Genomic DNA, 19,556 nt, shown 5'->3' on the forward strand with positions numbered 1-19,556 from the left:
AATGGGTCAGTTTACTGGAAGTACATATACTATTAATTACTTGAAATATCAGCCAGACATAAGACTTGTAAAAGTGAATCATGAGACAAAAACCAATCAATCATCAGTAACTTTTAACTTTCCAGATGGTAGTTCTGTAAGATTCCTTTGTAAGAAGTAAGATGTATTTTTCTTTCCTTCCAAGTTTTGAAACTGTCACATCTTACCTGTATTACAGAATTCTGCTCTTCTTTGGATAAAATATTAGTTTTAACTAAGGCTGCTCCCACAGACATTCTAGCTCCTCTCTAATTAACTATCAATTCAATAGAATAAGAAACAGTGGGATGCTACCTGACTGTGTGATGGCTTAAATACGTGCCTAACCTAAGGTTTTCTTCATGCAAAACTAGGAAAACATTAACATCATCTATACTTTTACTTAAAATGACAAGTTCTCTTTCAAACTTAATTTTAACTATAGCTCTAAGAATACAATATATTCTTCAAACATTAAGAACTTACAGCTTCTGCTTCCGAAGGGTCATACCAGACGTTGATGTATGGGTGCTGGAGAGCTTCATCTACTGAGATCCTTTTGGATGCATCTATTACTAGCATTTTGGATAACAAATCCCTTGCCTGACTGGCTGCAAAAGTAATGATATTAATATATACATGTTCATGATATTCTCCAATTATTAACTTTAGAAAGTTGAGATTATCCTTTATTTAAAAAAAAATTATAGCCAGGCGGTGGTGGTGCACGCTTTTAATCCCAGCACACAGGAGGCAGAGGCAGGCGGATCTCTGTGAATTCAAGGCCAGCCTGGGCCACAGAGTGAGTTCCAGGAAAAGGTGCCAAAGCTACAGAGAGAAAAACCTGTCTCGAAAACAAAACAAAACAAACAAACAAACAAACACCCAAAAAACCCAAAAACCACAAACCAAAACAAAAAAATCTTTGCCAGGCATAGTGGTGTATATGCTTAACTGCTGAACTGAGGACACAGAGGCAGAAGGATCACAATTTCCAGGCCAGCCTGGTTCCAGTCCCAGGTTGGCAGGATCACACAGTAAATAGCTATCTCAAACTGAACCAAGCCAAACCAAGACAAAACAAATTCTATGTTTTAAAAAAGAATGTTTTCATTATTGATTTTTGTGAGCACTAAAAGATTACATTTTTTAGTTATGTTCACAGAGGGAAAGGCTATGTAGGTGCATGCACACATGAATGCAGGTGCCCAGGTAGGCCAGAAGAATGCATCAAGTCCCTGGAGCTGGAGTTACAGGTGGTTGCTGTGAGCTGCCTCACATGAGTGCTAGGAACTAAACTCAGGTTCTCTGCAAGAGCAGCAAGCAATCTCTCTAGTCCCTGTTTTGTTTTTTGTTTTTTTTGGTTGTTGTTTGTTTGTTTGTTTAAAAAAGACCAGGTCATGCTATGTTCCTAGGCTAGCCTGGAACTCACAAAGCACAAGATGGTCTCAGACTCCTGGCAATCAATCCTTCAGCCACAGCTTCCCAAGTGTTGGGATTACAGTTGTGGACCTCCCTCCACACCTAAAGAATAGTTTTTACTATAAAACCAGGACACATACATGGTTTATAAAAATACAAAAAAAAAATTTTCTTTCTTTTTTGAAGCAGGGTCTCCATTTTGTTTGTTGCCCTAGCTGGCCTTGAATTCAGAAATGCTCCTGCTTCTGCTTCCCAATCCAAGGCTTGAAGGCAAATGCCACTATACCTAGCTAAAAAGCAAAAATAACAAAACCTTCCTATGTTCCACATAATTTTGAGTTAAATCCCTTAAGAATATGACTAAGTACTCTTACCACACATGCATACCCAAAACACAATTTGGTGCACACACTCACACAACTTACCTTTAAGCTTGTTATGCTCTGAGTCAGCTGGGAAAAGCACATCTGGGAATAGCTTCTCAAAGCTATAGCCAGCATATTTAGGTCTGTTTTCAACATAAGTCCTTACTGTTGGTTGTAGTTTCTTCATGAATTCAGGACATGGTGTTCCGAGCTGTTCAATAACTTTATTCCACTGATCAATATCTATTATCAAGTAGCTAAGAAAAATACTCCATGTATCAAATGTTCAACATTTTAATCTTATCCACATTAAATACAAGAAAATGGAAAGTGTTTAAAACTTAAAGAATGTGGCCATTATATATTTTATACCTCAAAGCCATCTTGCAAAAGGCAATGATTGCAAGTGGATAAAAATGAGCAATAAATAAGCTCTGTTAATCTTATTTATTGTGTGTGTGCATGCACATGTGTGTTGGTGTATATCAACATTAATTTCACCATAAAAGAGGCATAAATGAGTAAATTCAAAATAAAAATAACTCAAAAATTATCATTACTATATTCATAAAACTCAAAATGCAAACTGCACAAAACTTTAATATTTAAAATTTGCCTTTTTCCCAGCTCTTCAAAAATGTAAATGCATTTCCTAGAGAGTAAGAAATATTTCTAGTCTGTCCTGCTTTTTTGAATTCTTTACACTAACAGAAAACACCGGATAGTGATAAAAATGATGACTTGGATAGAAGTAGCATTTTCTTTTGCCATTCTCAGGTCTGCCTATGTTAATTAAGCGTTTGTGAAGCGCTGAAATACATGAAAATGATACCATTATCTCAGTATGCTGTAGACCAGAATTTCCTGGTCTTGTTCCCTCTGAGGCTCTATACTCCAAATACTGATGTCCCAAACACTCTTACTGCAACATGGTGAATATTCATTCTCATTCCATCCACCTAAAACACTTCTGTGTTACTCACTGATAGCCACTTCACTGTTAACATAAATATTAAAAGTTGATGAGCTAAAAGCATGAATCCCAACCTAATTACCAACACAGGAAACTTCCTGCTGACATTCTCAACATGTTATGTTAATGTAATGAGACAATAAGACACAACACACAGAACAGTGACAGAAAGACACGAGGGAACCAAACAAAAAGACAGACACGAGCAACAGATAATCCCAAAATTCATGCTGCCTTCAAAAGAGTTACAGACTTACTCAAGTATTAGAAATTTTTAGTGGAAGCCTTAATTTTTTTGTTAATCAACTCAAAGCCATCAAGGAACTGTGAATAATCACACTTGAGCACTTTTTAAAATTAACACATGAAACAATGAAGAAAAGGGAAGTCTATGTCAAGTAAGAGGTGGTATTCTGGAAGAGTAATTTAACAATACTTTGTATTAGGGAGAGACAAAATACATTCCACCTGACCAGGCTGACGCGGTACCATACATTTTGACCTTTAGAAACTACATTTTTAGGCCAAAGATAAGGATACGATCTGTACCTGGAAACAAAACACCACCTTTGATCATTTCTCCCATGATGCACCCAACTGACCAAATGTCAACTGAAAACAAAATGCAATGACATTAACATAAAGATTTTGGTTAAAATAAAAAGAAAAATATATAAACATTAAAATAAAACACGTACACCATATACACTTAAAATTATAAAAAGCAATACGAAATAAAAATGAGTGACAGTGAATGTGCTCTGACTACCAGCAGAGACTGTATGTCCTGCTGCCGGGTGCAGCCTACAAACACTTTAGTTTCTTAGCTCCACAATTTTTTGAACTATAACAGCCACAGACTTTACATCTATTAAAAGAAAAAACACTGTATGTACAAATGTAGAATATATTCCTTTTCATTAGCAAACAGAAGGAGTCCATCACCTAGTTAGTGAATCTGCTGCAGCAGCACAAGGATACAGTCCCTTCCTGGAAAGAGGATTTTGTGGCAAACCATTTCTCCCATAATGCACCCCACAGACCATAAATCCACTATATGTTTGCAGCACAAAAGAAGGAAAAGCAAAGCAAAAGGTCATTAAAATCAAAGAAGCATAATATGACTGCATTATCTAAAAACTGCAGAACATCACAAAAAGAAAAGGTGGTTTGAAGTTCAAATAATGGAATAATTTAAAACACAAAATACTTTTAAAAAAGCTTTCAATCACAAAAGAAAATATGAAGTGTGGCATTTTAATTACATATCTAATTTTAAAGTGAGAGCCATGCACAGAAATTGCATAAATTAAAAAAAATACATTTTATAACTGAGAAATTATTTGTAAAACGTAAAGTAGAACCAAACAAACTTTATAAATAAAGTTAAGAATGTATGAGGTCATAAAAGTATAAAAATAAGATGCACTATTTTGAGGTTAACTGTGCATTTTACTCTCTCTTTAAGTTAAATTTAAAAAGCACAAGCAGAAATAATTTAGAATATTAAAAACAGAATGTCTCTGAACTTAATAAAATGATAAACTAAAGTTTTTATCAGAAAATTTCAAACTGGATTTCATAGGCTTATTGAACTGAAAAAGCTTTGTTTGTATCTTCTGAATTAAAAGTCAGTTGTTTTCGTTGTGACTTCATTTTACATTAATACCTACCTCTACCCAAAAAGGAACAAATGAAGAGAAAGAACAGCTTATCTGTTAAGAAATCTTGGTAAACAGAAGTGTTTTTCCAGTTTCCTATTTTAGACTATCAAAGCAACTACAGATCTGTGATCTACAAAGAGTCTCCAGCAGATCACTGTGCAGAAAACTTGCTACAAGGGGTCAAATTTGCTATTAGACACTTTAAAATAAATTAGACTACCCTAAACTCTCCAAAATAATCTGATGTTCTCTGCAAAAAACAAAACATGAAATCAATCTGTGTGTGTGTGTGTATGTATGTGTGTGTGTGTGTGTGTGTGTGTGTGTGACTGAAAAGAGGGTACCTGTATGCCATCCCCCACTGGCTAATGTAGTTATGAGGAAACAGATTTGATCGTGTTGCTGGGGGAATAAGCACGAAAAGCAATGAAATGATCTATGTGACTCTCGTCTAAGAGAGGGTAAAATGCCAATTCTTTTTGTTAAAGTTAATTTTTAAAATTATTTATTTTCATTTTATGTGCATATTTATCTGTGTGAGGGTATCAAATCCTCTGGAAATGGAGTTACAGACAGTTGTGAACTGCCATGGGAGAGCTGGGAACTGAACCCAGGTACTCCAGAAGAGCAGCTAGTATTCTTAATCACTGAGCCATCTCTCCAGCCCCAATATGCCAATTCTTGACAACAGGTTCTCTAATTTCTGGTAAGGAGCTATGTCAAGACCATATTTAAGGACACTAACACATGGTGCAATTTATGTGATAACCAAAAGTTTCACAGAAAAGCAATTACCAATCTGCATTCTGGTCACTTGAAATATCAACTCTCAAAACAAAATTTTTAAATCTTATGTTAAGACTAAGGAAACAGAATATCATGTTTACTTAAATTAGTTGATATCTAAACTATTTGTTTTTAATTAGCTCAAAAAAGAAGAGGAAATTAAGCAAGAACCCCAATTTCAATGGTATCATATATATATATATGTGTGTGTGTGTGTGTGTGTGTGTGTGTGTGTGTGTGTGTGTGTGTGTTTATATATGTATGTGTATGTATATATGTATAAAGAATCTTCAGCCGGGCAGTGGTGGCGCACGCCTTTAGTCCCAGCACTCCAGAGGCAGAGCCAGGCAGAGCTCTGTGAGTTCGAGGCCAGCCTGGGCTACCAAGTGAGTCCCAGGAAAGGCGCAAAGCTACACAGAGAAACCCTGTCTCGAAAAAAAAAAAAAGAATCTTCAAGACTGACTTAATAGTTTTCTGCTTCAAAGTGAACCACTGTTCTAACCTCCTCCCTAGAAACACACCACATTAAAAAGTTTAATATATCCACATATAATAATATATTCAATTTCCTTACGGCTTGACACAGGCTTTGATGAGACCCTAGTGCTTCCTGAAAGGTTGCATTATCTATTAGCTTTTCAAAGTTGAGTCTTAATGTAGCTCTCAGTTTATAGTGGGTGCTACTATTAACATTGACTAAATATTGGAGATGTAAGCAAATATGACTAATATATACTAGAATTACTACTAAGATTGAATTACTAAGAAATATATGCTCACTCAAGTTAAAGTTACAGACAAGCAAAGGGCATAAGTTCTGGTTTCAGAATTCTTTCTTTAGGGGTATGACTGATGGCAAGTATTCACATTAATGATAAGATACCCATGCTTTCCCAAATATTTATGGTAAAATGAGCAGATTCTTGATACACGTTTGAAGCACTTATGTCCGTTTAACTCCATGCACTTCAATTTAAGTATAAAAAACTTATGGATAAACTAAATCAAAAGAGTATTTCAAAGTGAAAGCATATGCTGACCGTTCTCCTTGTAGCCCATGCCGAGAATGACCTCTGGCGCTCTGTAGTATCGAGTCACAACATAAGGAGTCATCATAAAACTTGTTCCTGCGGTTCTCGCCAGTCCAAAATCAAGAATCTTCAAAGTGCAGTCTGATTTGACTACTATATTACTAGGCTTTAAGTCCTTCAGGAAATAAACATTAAAATGATTGCTAAGACAGATACAAAGGTTTTCTTGCTCAACTGAGCTACATAATCTGTCAAACAGTTTGTTAATTGTTCACTGTTGTCAATGTAACATCACTACAGAGATTAAACACAAATAGGCAAACACAAGGAGTCAGATTTAAGATGTTTTCATAACATAAACCCAGTATGGAAGTCAGTAATGTTTTATCTCCTAGAAATGAGTCTTAGCTAGAAATTCTTGGTCAAATAGAGCAAGAGATTTGGAAAGACATTTTAAAGCTCATTTAAGAACTTTTGTGTGGAGCTGGAGAGATGGCTCAGTAGTTAAGTGGGTTCAATTCCCAGCACCCACATGCCAGCTCACAACTGTGTCTCCAGGTCCAGAGGATTTTACACCATCACACAGACAGGCACAACAGCACAAAAGAAACACAAAATTAAACAAACAAAAAAGAACTTTTGTGCTAGGCATAGTGGCTCATCCTTTGTAATCCCGATACCTAATGCCAAGGCAGAAAGACTAAAGTCCAAGATACAGAGTCACTGCTTACTTTCTTGTTAATAGGACACAACAAGCTAGAGTTCTCTGGGAAGGGAGAACAACAACTAACAAGGCCCCTCCACCAGAATGGCCCGGAGACAATTCTGTGGGGTATTTTCCTAACCAGTCATGTGGGAGGGCCAACCCACTGTGAATGGTGCCCTCCCTGGGCAGGTGTCCTGCTTGTGTAAAAACAGGTTGAGAAAAGCATGGAGTTGCAAGCCAGTAAACAGCACTCCTCCATGGAATCAGCTTCAGTTACTAATCCAGGCATCTGCCCTGACTTTCCTTAGAGATGGACTGTTACATGAAACTCTACGATGAAATAAGCCTTTTCTTCTCCGAGTTGCTTTTGGTCAGTGTTTTATCACAGCAATAGAAAGCAAATTATGGCAAAAAGCAAGACTCTGTCTTAAAATACCAGTGACAAACAACAATAAAAGAACTACTATGGTAAGACGTTATAAATTAGCATTTACATTCATTTGCATACTAAACTAACAGCATTAAAAATCTCACTCTAAAGTCACAATAAGCATTATATCACTCTAAAACTATGAAACATTCGGCTAATATTCACATGATCTTGACATAATCTTGGCATATGTTATTTGAACATTCATAGTCACACATGTTTGCTTTTTATGGGGAGGGAGTAGAATCAATCTCAGTACAATAGATAGGACCAAAATAGTGATTATCAGCCTGCTTATTCCTGACTTCCCACATAAAATCACAAACCTCTGTTCACATGTAGCAGACACTAGTGTGCTGGTGCCACTGGTCCATAAAATTACTTTCTGCTGGTAGCGTTACATAATGTCTTTATGAAAAACTACCACTTGGTGTAGATGTAACCAATCGTCTTATTAAAATAAGAAACACAGAGCCAATGTAAAAGAGAAAGCCGAGAGGTCAGAGCTCAGAGATAAAATCTTACCTCCTGCAGTGCTCCTAACTTCCCCGCGAGAGAGCTACTTCCTGTTTGTCTGTGTTTAAATAGTCTTTCTGTTCTGCCTTCTCATTGGTTCTAAACCCAACCACATGACTGCCTCATCACTGCCTGTAAGTACCGCCCTCCAGGTCTTAAAGGCGTAGGTCTCCAATACTGGCTGTATCCCTGAACACACAGAAATCTACCTAGCTCTTCTAACCACCACACTCTTGCTATGGCTCTAATAGCTCTGACCCCAGGGCAACTTTATTTATTAACATAAAATTAAAATCACATTTCAGTACAAATAAAATATCACCATAACTTGGCTCCAGCCAGAAGGAAATCCGTGTGATGCTTATTAAAATGAAGGCAGTGGTATAAATACTTAGGGCTTGATATTCATCAAGCTTTTGCCTGTTGGCTTTGATGAACACTCATATCCACATCACAGTCATACTATCTCACATGCACAGATGAATAGCAGATACAAACAAAAGCAAAGGCCCTCAAGACAAAGATCCCTTTTAAAATGTCTACATGCAGGAATTGCTTGTTTGCTGTTTCTAACTTACTCTGACATGCCACCATGCATAGGCTTAGGAAACAGACTCTAAGGACTTTAGAGATTAAGCATACTAACAATATAAGGTCATTACAACAGAAGACAAAAGTGTTACCATTCCTGTTCTGCAAATGTGATGTTGTTAATAATTCTGAAATACAGTATACAAAACAAAGGAATGCCCATGCTTAAGGAAAAAAAAAAAAAAACTACAAACTTTAATATCACTTCCATGTCTGTTGTTACAGCTCAAGATTACTGGCTCTTTATACTAGCTGGTTCTAGTCTAGAAAAAACTCAAAATACTTTGTATTCTGGAACGATTATGAACAAATACATTTTTTTTAAGGAAACAGTTTAAGAAAATAAATTGTCAAGAGTATTTGGCTGAAAGAATATTAACTAAAATTTATCTTTCTGTATCAAGGTTTATCATTTTACAGATGTCATCATATTGCTAACTACATATAGAAGAGTGACTACATTTGTGCAGATAGAGTAGAAATAACTCAACATTCATTTTCCCTGCCTGACTCTCTAAGCCTCTCTAGTCAGGCAAGGTGGCATGAGTAGACCTGGTAGGTAGTGTCTGAATGGGAACAAAGTGGAGAAAGGCCAGCACAACTTTCGAGCTCTTCCCTTGCTTTGGTGATTAACAACACTCCAGATAGTGGGCTTTGTTGGCAGCCGGGTTGTTCAGCATCTCTATAAAGCCAAGTTTCCACCCTCACCATGATCTGCCTGTACACATAATATGAGAAATAAACCTCAGTCATGTTTAGCTAGAGTCTGATATTTGTTACTGTAGGCAAGCCTACTGCATTCTGGTTAACTGACCCAGTACTGGGGAGTAACTATTACAAGTTGAGTATCCCTACTCTGAAATCTGAAAGGTCCATATTTAAGTCATTTTTAGTATAACTGACAGAACTGAAAAGTTTCTTATATCCACTTTAATGTCTACACTAAGGAAAACTTAAAGATAGCCTCAAATTAGTCCAATGATACAGGACCCATCATGTCAGGGCTTTGATTTTCAAGGTTGCACAGTGCAGAAATCAGATTTCTGACTTTCAGATTTAGGGATGCTCACCTGGTCAAGACTATGGAAATATCTAAAATCTAAAACATTCCACAATCTGAAACACTCTGCCCCACACATTTCAGATCACAGACAACCTGTGCAAGGACACAGGGCCATGAGTTGGTGACTGAACAGCACTGAAACCAGTAACAAAGTGCAAAGAGATTCTAATTACGCAGATGCAAAAATATTTTATGTCATCTGCACAGGACTTGCATAATGAAAAGGGGCTGACAACTGAGAGTCTGACTGCTTTTGCAAAGGAAGTTTTATGCAAACTTAGACAGTCATTTTGCCCTATGTTATCTACATGGGGCTTTTGTGATAGAAGGGCACAGTTCAGTCAGTAGATGTGACAGAGGCCATATCCACAAAGCAAAAACACTTAGAATGTGGTCTTTACATAAACAAGTTCTAGAAGAGGTTGGAAAGCAAAACTTTGTTAGTAACTACTGGCTCCATTGGAAAGAACTAGCTACATTATAAGCAGAAACGAAAGGTAACAGTGTCATCATTTTGGATACTCTAAATGCTCCTAGAACCCACAACAAGGTGACAGATGGTTTAGTTTATCCCTGGACCAAGCATCATCCTTTTAAATGCCTATCCTTGTAGCCTGTTTCAGTTAACAAAACAATGTGATGCTGACTGGATCTGAAGAGAAAGTCTGGACATACTCGAACTAGCATAGTTTCTGTTATTCTACCTTATACCATTGGAAAACAATGTCCCTGGGAAGCAAACCTGAACCTGATCCAAGGTATGGAGCAATGCCACATAGCTAATCCTGAGGACCCTGAGCAAGCACTGTGTTGTTTCAAGTCACGGACATTCTTGGCTTGTTTCTATGCATCATTTTCCCATAACAAACGAAAGCCTTAGTCCTCATTAAATCCTTGAACTGAAGAAATCACTTCAGTCTGTCCAAAGAAGCCTGAAAACTTGAAGACCCAAAAGAGCTTCAAGTAAGTCCAAGAATACAGAGCCCGTCAGCTAACAAATATGCTTTAAAAAGACATACAATCAAAAAGCTACACTTCTTTTAGTTACTGATAAAAGCTGCACTATGAAAAACAAAACTCTAAGTCTGTTGTCAAGAAAGCGACATGGGTAGGACAGCAAGAAAACTTTCTGCTCCAAATATCAGTAACAGAAGACACTTGCGCTCCTGTCTTTCATGGTCAGGAAGCAGGCCAAGAAAGCGGAGCAGCTCCTGAACTCACAGCCTTCACTACTCACTTGAGATATATTTAAGGAGGAAAGGAAGACTCCCATCATGGCCAGGCCTAACATCAACTGAAGTCTCCAGGAAGAAAATGGGGCCCCACAACAACAACAACAACAATTCCACGTGGACAATAATAATACCACTGAACTGACAAACATCATCTACAGATCAGCTTTGAACTACAAGGTGCTCAGAGCAATTTTGAGATGACTAGCTGAGATGATCCAGTCTCAAAGACTACTTGAATAAGGACTTGAGATAAACCCTAAACTTTGGCATTATACACAGACTAGATAATAATGAAGGATATAGTTACCTTTCCTAGAATTTGACAATTAACTTAAATTTTTCTTTCAGGATAAAGATAACTTCGCCCATACCCAGCAGGAAGCAATTTTAAGAATGACGCCCACATTCCCAAAGAGGTGGTGTGGGGCGGGTGGTTTTTTTTTGGTTCTTTTTAATGGGTTTTGGGTCTGGGATAATTTTCATTATTTAGGGGGGTAGGTTACAAGTTGTCAAGGGTTATAAAAAAGGCTAAGCAAAGGAGATTAGATTTAAGGTTCTTGTTTTTTTTAAAAAAAAAAAAAGAAAAAAAAAAAGACAATTACTAGTTTTAAATACTTTACATTATTACCAACTATTAGGATATAAAAAAATGAAAGTTAGTAGTTAGACATTACAATAAAAATTGTAGTCATATTAGATATGTTTTAAAAATTGAGCAGATGTATTTTAGACAGGTCATCTTCAAACCCTTCAGAGATCTACAGAATATGGCATTTAAAATGTTTTAATAACTTAGAAATTTTTCTTTTTTGAGACATGTCGGCTCCTGGCAGTACCAATCTACTTCAGAAAAAATATGGGCATTAAAGAAACTGCATATGGAGTTAACTTTCATTATGGCAAAAGTTAGCCACTGGACAACAAAGTATCCTCAAATCAACAGGACAAAATGGACAGACAGAACACGAAACAAAGGACTACTGATTCCTGCCAAAACAAGTGTGGTTATGGCTTTATCAGAAGGCATCTTCTGAGGCCAGGACAATATGGCACCATCCCTGAAGTCGCCTTCACAATCTGAAAAAGGTACAGTACCCTTTTCTTCGAAGGCAGCTGAACAGGCAGTGGGCCGATGGCTTCTGTTGTGCAATGGAACAGCAACTGAAAGCTCACGCCTCTCAATAGTAGACTGGCATTTAATAGAGGGATGTGGAGAAGGGGATGCTTAGATGAAGCCATATATACACAGCCAAAAAGAATGGGCAGCTGAATTAAAAAACCATCAACAATTTCCAGAATTTAAAATCCTGAATCATGACATGACACTAGTGGAATTCAGGTGTTTCTGGTACATGGACTGCTCTCACCCAGTGTGAGGTTGAACTGTTGACCTTGTGTACAACCTACTTCACAAATGAGTCTGTCAGATACGCTAAGCCTATAGGCTGAAGATGATGCCCCAACACTGCAGAGAAACCTCGGGTGACTGTCCAGGCAGCTGGCTGTTTCTGTCAACTCACAAAATTTTTGGAAGCTGCTTTTGTGCACTTCTTGTTTTTATTTTTGTTAGCTAATATTATTTCCTTCTTGGGTCTCTGAGGGAGTTGAAGATTAGTTAGTTATAGTTGAAGATTAATTAGGATAGAAAGTGAATTAGATACATTTTGGACTTACTAAAATAGGATAGATAAGGGAATTATTTTCTCTGATTTGTCAAATACAAATGGACTAGACATCGTTTAGGTATTTGTTACTTGTATATATTGTATATAGTTATTGTACTTTTGTATATAGTTTTTCTTTTGTTAGTTATAACCTTTTGCCTTTTTTCTTTTTATTAAAATAGAAAAGGGGAAATGTGGTGATATTTTATTTGTACTGAAATGTTATTTTAATTTTATGTTAATAAATAAAGTTGCCCTGGGGTCAGAGCTATTAGAGCCATAGCAAGAGCGTGGTGGTTAGAAGAGCTAGGTAGATTTCTGTGTGTTCAGGGATACAGCCAGTATTGGAGACATACGCCTTTAAGACCTGGAGGGCGGTACTTACAGGCAGTGATGAGGCAGTCATGTGGTTGGGTTTACAACCAATGAGAAGGCAGAACAGAAAGATTATTTAAACAGAGACACAGGAAATACCTCCCTCTCTGGGGGAAGCTAGGAGCACTGCAGGAGGTAAGATTTTATCTCTGAGCTCTGACCTCTCGGCTTTCTTTTTTACATTGGCTCTGTGTTTCTTATTTTAAAAAGACGATTGGTTACATCTACACAGAGCCCGTCAGCTAACAAATATGCTTTAAAAAGACATACAATCAAAAAGCTACACTTCTTTTAGTTACTGATAAAAGCTGCACTATGAAAAACAAAACTCTAAGTCTGTTGTCAAGAAAGCGACATGGGTAGGACAGCAAGAAAACTTTCTGCTCCAAATATCAGTAACAGAAGACACTTGCGCTCCTGTCTTTCATGGTCAGGAAGCAGGCCAAGAAAGCGGAGCAGCTCCTGAACTCACAGCCTTCACTACTCACTTGAGATATATTTAAGGAGGAAAGGAAGACTCCCACAGGGAGCAGCCAGGTAATATGGACAACAGTAGACAGGTTGCACTGTGCAGAAATCAGATTCAACTCCTAATAAGTGAACACTCCCACCTCTAGAGGGAGGGACACTTACAATGTCCATTCAGCAGAATTTCAACTACCAACTAATCAACCACTGTATTTTTCAGATTTCCAAAGAGACTGCTGTGGCTACCCAGGTCCCATCTGACTGTTCTATTGAGGGAACTCAAGGAGAGGGAAGACAGAGTCAGTTCCAGTGTTTCTATGCCTGAATCTGATATAGACATTAATGTGTGTCCCTGTTACAGAGGTGTGGGGCAGAGAGCAGTAGTATGTTAGCCAATCACAAGCTACGGCAGGACTGGTACTCACCAACATTCATGAGTCTGCTCTCTCCACATTGATACCAAAGTCTTATTATAAAACCACCTTTACATGAAAATGAGAAACTATATCATTAATGAACCCAGTGGTAAAAATCCTCAACAAAAAAATACTAGCAAACTATAGTATACTGGAAAGATTATACACTATGACCAATTGGGATCTATCCTAGAAATAAAGGGGAGTTCAAAACACAAAAATCTATCAATGTAGATGGCTGAAGGGAAGCCATACATACAGTAACAAATTGGTGCATAAAGCCTTTGGCTAAGTCAACACTCTTTAATGACAAAAAATATGCAAATCAGGAATCTAAGATAAATGGAGAATTAATCTTCTGTAAGAGGGGGTCTGGCCTTTGTCCTAAACTACAGGTGATTTTAACACCTGGAATATCCTGTTTGACAGGACTGTCCTGCTAGTGTGTGTGTGTGTGTGGGTTTGGTCATAGACAGCCCAACAACATAATTTATGATTATGTTTTCCAAGTTCCAACCTTGGAGGAAATGGAGAGTCAATGTATTAGTATCAATCAGATAATGACCGTTGACTGTCAGTTAGGACAGTGCTATGTTACTGTGAAGAAATAAATTATCTAGATCTCAAAAGACTGGGTGAGCTTCCCTGGCTGGAGATACTGCACTGTCATACTTTGGAGCCAACAAAACATCTAAAAGCTCTATGCTGGACTCAGATTTCCCTACAAACCTCTTTCTTTGGTTGGTTCTGACTCTTACCATTCAGTTTATAGTAACATAACAGTTTAAGTGTACCACTACCAGGAGTCCTGTGGTCATGCTAATGAAACAGTAAAACTCAGGAAGATGGTAGGACTGGTGATTTGTAACCAGATGGTCTAAAATGGGGGTAGTTCTGGGGACCCTTGGACCTAGGCATGCCTTATGAATTAAGTGCATTTTATGGAGGCTGTAACCTCTGAGTAGACAGCATGACTTTTCCAATAAGAAAGAGTATGTACCAAGCTCAACAGCTGCTATCATATCTAATGGTGGCTATGGTTTGAGAATGTTTGCATGTGTCCTCCAGGGGAAATGCTGGAACCTGTACAGGGTGGGGACTATTAGAAAGTAATTAAGTCATGGATACTGTCCTCAGAAGAGACTAATGTTGGTTTTGTGGAATGGGTTAGCTCTCCTGAGGGAGTTAGTGTACAGCAAGGCACCCTACACACTTGGCACCTTTTATACACAATCAGATTTGCATTTTGCGATGTTTATAAGTGGTCTAAGTGATCTTCACCAGAGGCTGATGAGGCTACTTGATCTCAGATTTTCAGCCTCCAAAACGGAGCTAAATAAATTCAATAAATTATTTTCCTTAGCTGGGTGGTGGTGGCACACACCTTTAATCCCAGCATTCAGGAGGCAGAGCCAGGTGGATCTCTGTGAGTTCAAGGCCAGCCTGGTTTACAGACCAAGATCCAGGACAGGCTCCAAAACTACACAGAGAAAACCCATCTCGAAAACAACAACAAAAAACCAAAAAACCTTTTTCTCATAAACAAACACCTTGCTTCAGGTATCTGTTGTCATAGTGGGAAACACTAACCACTGGTGATGACAAGCAAGACAAAGATGCCGATCTCTGCTACTGGTCTTCAGCATTTGACTACGTCCTCGCTAGAGCAACTGGGGAGGGAAAGCTGCGCGGACTGAAGAGAAGGAAAAGTACAGTGCGGTTGACATGGTCTTTAAACAAATCAGTGTATGAACACGTGAGAGGGTTAGAAAGAAGCACAATGACAACTCATGACAGAGGAAAGACCGTGTGAAGATACAAGACAGTGCTTATGGACCTCACCAAAACCATTCAGTTTTAGGCACTGTGAAGTGTGAGAAAATAACTCCTGCTAGTTCAGCTACCCAACTTATAGTACTAAAGGCTAACACAACTTAGGAAATGGAAAGATATTATGGGTTACAAATTGGAATACTAAATACTGCCAAGATGATAAAACCACCAAACCAATCTTCAGATTCAATGAAATCTTTGTTCAAAGTCCAGTGGCTTTTTCTACAGAAATGAAAAAACTGACCAAATTCATATATACTCAAAGCAGTTTCAAAACTACTGAGAAAGGAGTCAGGATTCAGTTTCCCATTCCAAAGCAGTACAGAGTTACATTTGTAACTTGTGGGTGGAGAGATGGCTCAGTGGTTAAGAGCACTTACTGCTCTTCCAGAGGACCTGGGGTTGGCCTCCAGCATCCAGATGGCAATTCATACATACATACACACACACACACACACACACACACACACACACACACACACACTAGAATTTGTAAAAATGTGATTCCAATATAGGGACAGATATAAAGACTAATTATATAAAACTGGCAGTCCAGGAAGAGAGCCATGTATTTGTGACCAGCTGGATTCTGAAAGGGTATCAGTACAATTCTCTGAGAGCTTGGACAAATAGATTTCTACATACTGAAGAATAAAGATAAACTCTTGCATCATACCATGTACAAAATCAATTCAAAATAGACCAAAGACCCATAAAACTCTTATAAGAAGAGATAATGTTGAATCTTTATGACCTTCACTTGGGCAGCAGATCCTTATGCAAGACACAAGGGCACATAAAATAAAAAAAAAAAAAAAGGTATTTCATTAAAACTAAAACCTTTTACATATTAATAAGACCTCATCAGCAAAGTGAAAACCAATCTATGTATAAATTATGTCTGGTAAAGGTTTAGTATATATAGAACTGGAATACTCTCTCTCTCTCATACAATCTGTAACAAAGAGGTACACAACTGATTAAGAACCAAGGGCTTAAAAATACATGTTTTTTTTTTTTTTGGTTGTGAGCCTAGCCTTTAACAGCTAAGCCATCTCTCTTTTGCCGGGCGGTGGTGGTGTACGCCTTTAATCCCAGCTCTCGGGAAGGAGAGCCAGGCAGATCTCTGTGAGTTCGAGGCCAGCCTGGGCTACAGAGTGAGTCCCAGGAAAGGCGCAAAGCTACACAGAGAAACCCTGTCTCGAAAAGCCAAAACAAACAAACAAAAAAAAAATCCATGTTTTTTTTAACAACCACATAGAAATGGCTAACCAACAAATAAAGAGATGTTTAACCACTGTGGTAGCTTGAATGAGAATGGCCCCCATAGGCTCATATATTTGAATACTTGGTCCTCAGTTGGTGAAACTGTTTGGGAAGGTTAAAGAGGTGTGGCCTTGTTGGAAGAGGTGTGTAACTGGGGGTTGCTTTTGGGTTTCAAAAGCCCACATCATTCCAGTTAGTACTCTTTCTCTGTTGCTGCCTGCAGACCATGATGTATCTCAGTCACTGTTCTAGTGCCATGCCTGCCTACCTGCTGCCATGCTCCCCAGCAGGTTAGTCACGGACTCATTCTCTGAAACTGTAAGGCCTCAGTAAACTTTCTCTTCTATAACTTGCCTTGGTCATGGTATTTTGTCACGGCAATAGAAAAGTAATTAAGACAACTATCATTAGCCATTAGGAAAATGTTTATCAAAACTACAATAAAATACCACTTCATATTCATTATGATAACTAAAATGAAAAGGTCAGGCACTAAATATTGGAAAAATTGCAGAAAAACTGGAATTCTTAAATATGGATTCTGGGAATGTGAGATGTACCCAATTTGAAAAACAGTTTGATGGTTCCTTAAAAAGTTAACACCACATGATACAGTAATTCCACTAAAAAAAACCCTTAAGAACAAAGATTGAAGAAATACTTGCACATGAATTTTCATAGCGAAACACTATTTAACTGAAAGGAAGTAACACATAAATTATCTGTGGAATATGACATATGGAATATTATTCATTCACAAAAAGGAAGTACATAGTAATATATGCTACAGCATAGACACTGCAAACACTTTACACTAAGTCAAAGAAGCCTGACATGAAAGGCCATAGATTACATGATTACATTTATACAAAATATCTAGGACAGGTAAATCCATGGACATTGAATTGCTAGGGTGTGAGGAGAGAGACAGAGATGAAAAGTGACAGTTTAAGTTTTTATTTTAGAGGAAAGGTGATGAAAATTTTTAGAATTTGATAGAGGTGGTGGTTGTACAACACTGTGAACGGACTAAATGCCACTGAGTCATATACTTCAAAATAGTCTGTTATGTGAATTTCACTTCAATGATTTAAAAGAAAAAGATCATGGCAGGCTGGAGAGACGATGGCTCAATAGTTCAGAGCACTTGCTGCTCTTGCAGAGGACTAAGGTTTGGTTCCCAGCACCTACATGGCAGCTCACAACTGTCTGTAACTCCAGTTTCAGCAGATCTGACGCCTTCTTCCGGCCTCTGCAGGCACTGCATGCATGTGGTACACTTAAACACATGCAAGCAAAATACTTAACACAAAATTAAAAAAAAAAAAATCCTTAGAAAAGAACATGGTGATATTTTTCTACTAACCCGGTGAATAATTCCAGCAGAGTGAAGGTGCTTGATTCCACACAGCATTTGATAGAGAAGGTAGGACATTCTTTCATGATCTAACTCCATCTGAATCACTTGGCAAAGATTTGCATCCATGAGCTCCATGACTATGTAACTTCATGGGTAGAAAAAGATGACAGCTAAAGTGTATAGCAACAATCTATGGATAGGTACTAGCAAAACTTTATAGTAACAGCATTTTAATTACCACACTTACACATCTTGAAATTCTTCTAGGGATTTCTGTGGTGTGAAAACATTCAAAAGGCCAATTATCTGCAGCAAAAGCAAAGAAATAAAAACATCAGAAACTACTTCCTAATGCTTCATTTGGGAACTGCAAATACATGTGTACAGTAATTCACTATCAGTTTAAAACCACTCCAGTTTAAATACTAAGCACAAATAAACATATATTTATTAAAACTTCATTGCTGAGAATTGGAAAACAAAAAGAATGACTAGGAAGAACAGAAGATCTTTCGGGCAAATAAAAATGAGTACTATAAAGATGGAAATACATATATACATACATACATACACACACACACACACACACACACATACCTACCTACATATATATATAAATACCACACACTAGTTCAAACTCATAGGTTCTCTTACACCAAGTGAACCTTAGGGGCGGTCATGTTTACTTAGCATGCAGAGACCCTGGGTAAATTTCCTAGCACCAAAAAGAAAAATAGAATAGAGTGTAATCTAATGTAAATTATGAAATTTGAGTGAACCATTAAAGCAGGCTTATCCGTTATGACAAATGTACTACTCAGGTGGCAGATTTTGGGGGTGGGATACGTGCAAGCTTGCATCTTCTTCTCACATTTGCTATGAAATTGTCCTAAAAGTCATACTGATTATATGACAAATTATGTAGATATTTATATAAAATAAGTGCTTGATAGAGTATTCACAAATGGAAAGTGTTATGTGAAGCCCTTCCATTGACTTTCAAAGACAACTATCCTACTTGGCCCTCAGTTACTATCCACGTCATTCCTACATTCAGCACATTGTAAGAGTCTTATTCTCATAACAAGTTCATCCCAGACCACACAGGATCCTTGTTAGAAAGAACTAGCTGACATGCTTTCATAGGCCAGGATGCAACAATGCACTTGACTTATATTTTTAAAAGTCTGCTGGCAATGTAAGCAAGGGAATGTTTTTCTAGACATAATCTTCATGGGGAGAGAATGGATACCATTCATGTATGTACTAAGCTCTGCTTACAGAAGGCATCTGCCAGTAAATATTCAGAAAAACATTAAGCCAGAAAGGGTGAAACTAATTCTTTAAGACAGAGGGAATAACTGGTGGGAGAGA

The 19,556-nt window shown here is 37.7% G+C and overlaps 1 protein-coding gene across 7 annotated transcripts in view; it reads right to left on the minus strand.

Moving 5' to 3' along the window:
• Positions 1 to 19,556, minus strand: part of Mapk8 (mitogen-activated protein kinase 8) — a 76,517-nt gene that overhangs the window by 7,202 nt on the left and 49,759 nt on the right. For 4 of the 7 annotated variants that reach the window (XM_076544384.1, XM_076544381.1, XM_076544385.1 and 1 more), the window contains exons 4-9: positions 18,430 to 18,488; positions 18,189 to 18,327; positions 6,269 to 6,434; positions 3,319 to 3,390; positions 1,866 to 2,048; positions 505 to 629 (exon numbers count right to left, since the gene is read on the minus strand). In XM_076544384.1, coding sequence (XP_076400499.1) covers positions 505 to 629; positions 1,866 to 2,048; positions 3,319 to 3,390; positions 6,269 to 6,434; positions 18,189 to 18,327; positions 18,430 to 18,488 — 744 coding nt within the window. Of the gene's footprint in view, positions 1 to 504; positions 630 to 1,865; positions 2,049 to 3,318; positions 3,391 to 3,759; positions 3,832 to 6,268; positions 6,435 to 18,188; positions 18,328 to 18,429; positions 18,489 to 19,556 lie in introns of all 7 variants that reach the window. The other 3 variants (XM_076544386.1, XM_076544387.1, XM_076544383.1) reach the window with 1 other exon arrangement.

This window comes from Peromyscus maniculatus, chromosome 9 (assembly GCF_049852395.1).
Source record: "Peromyscus maniculatus bairdii isolate BWxNUB_F1_BW_parent chromosome 9, HU_Pman_BW_mat_3.1, whole genome shotgun sequence".
In the NCBI taxonomy this organism is placed as follows: domain Eukaryota; kingdom Metazoa; phylum Chordata; class Mammalia; order Rodentia; family Cricetidae; genus Peromyscus; species Peromyscus maniculatus.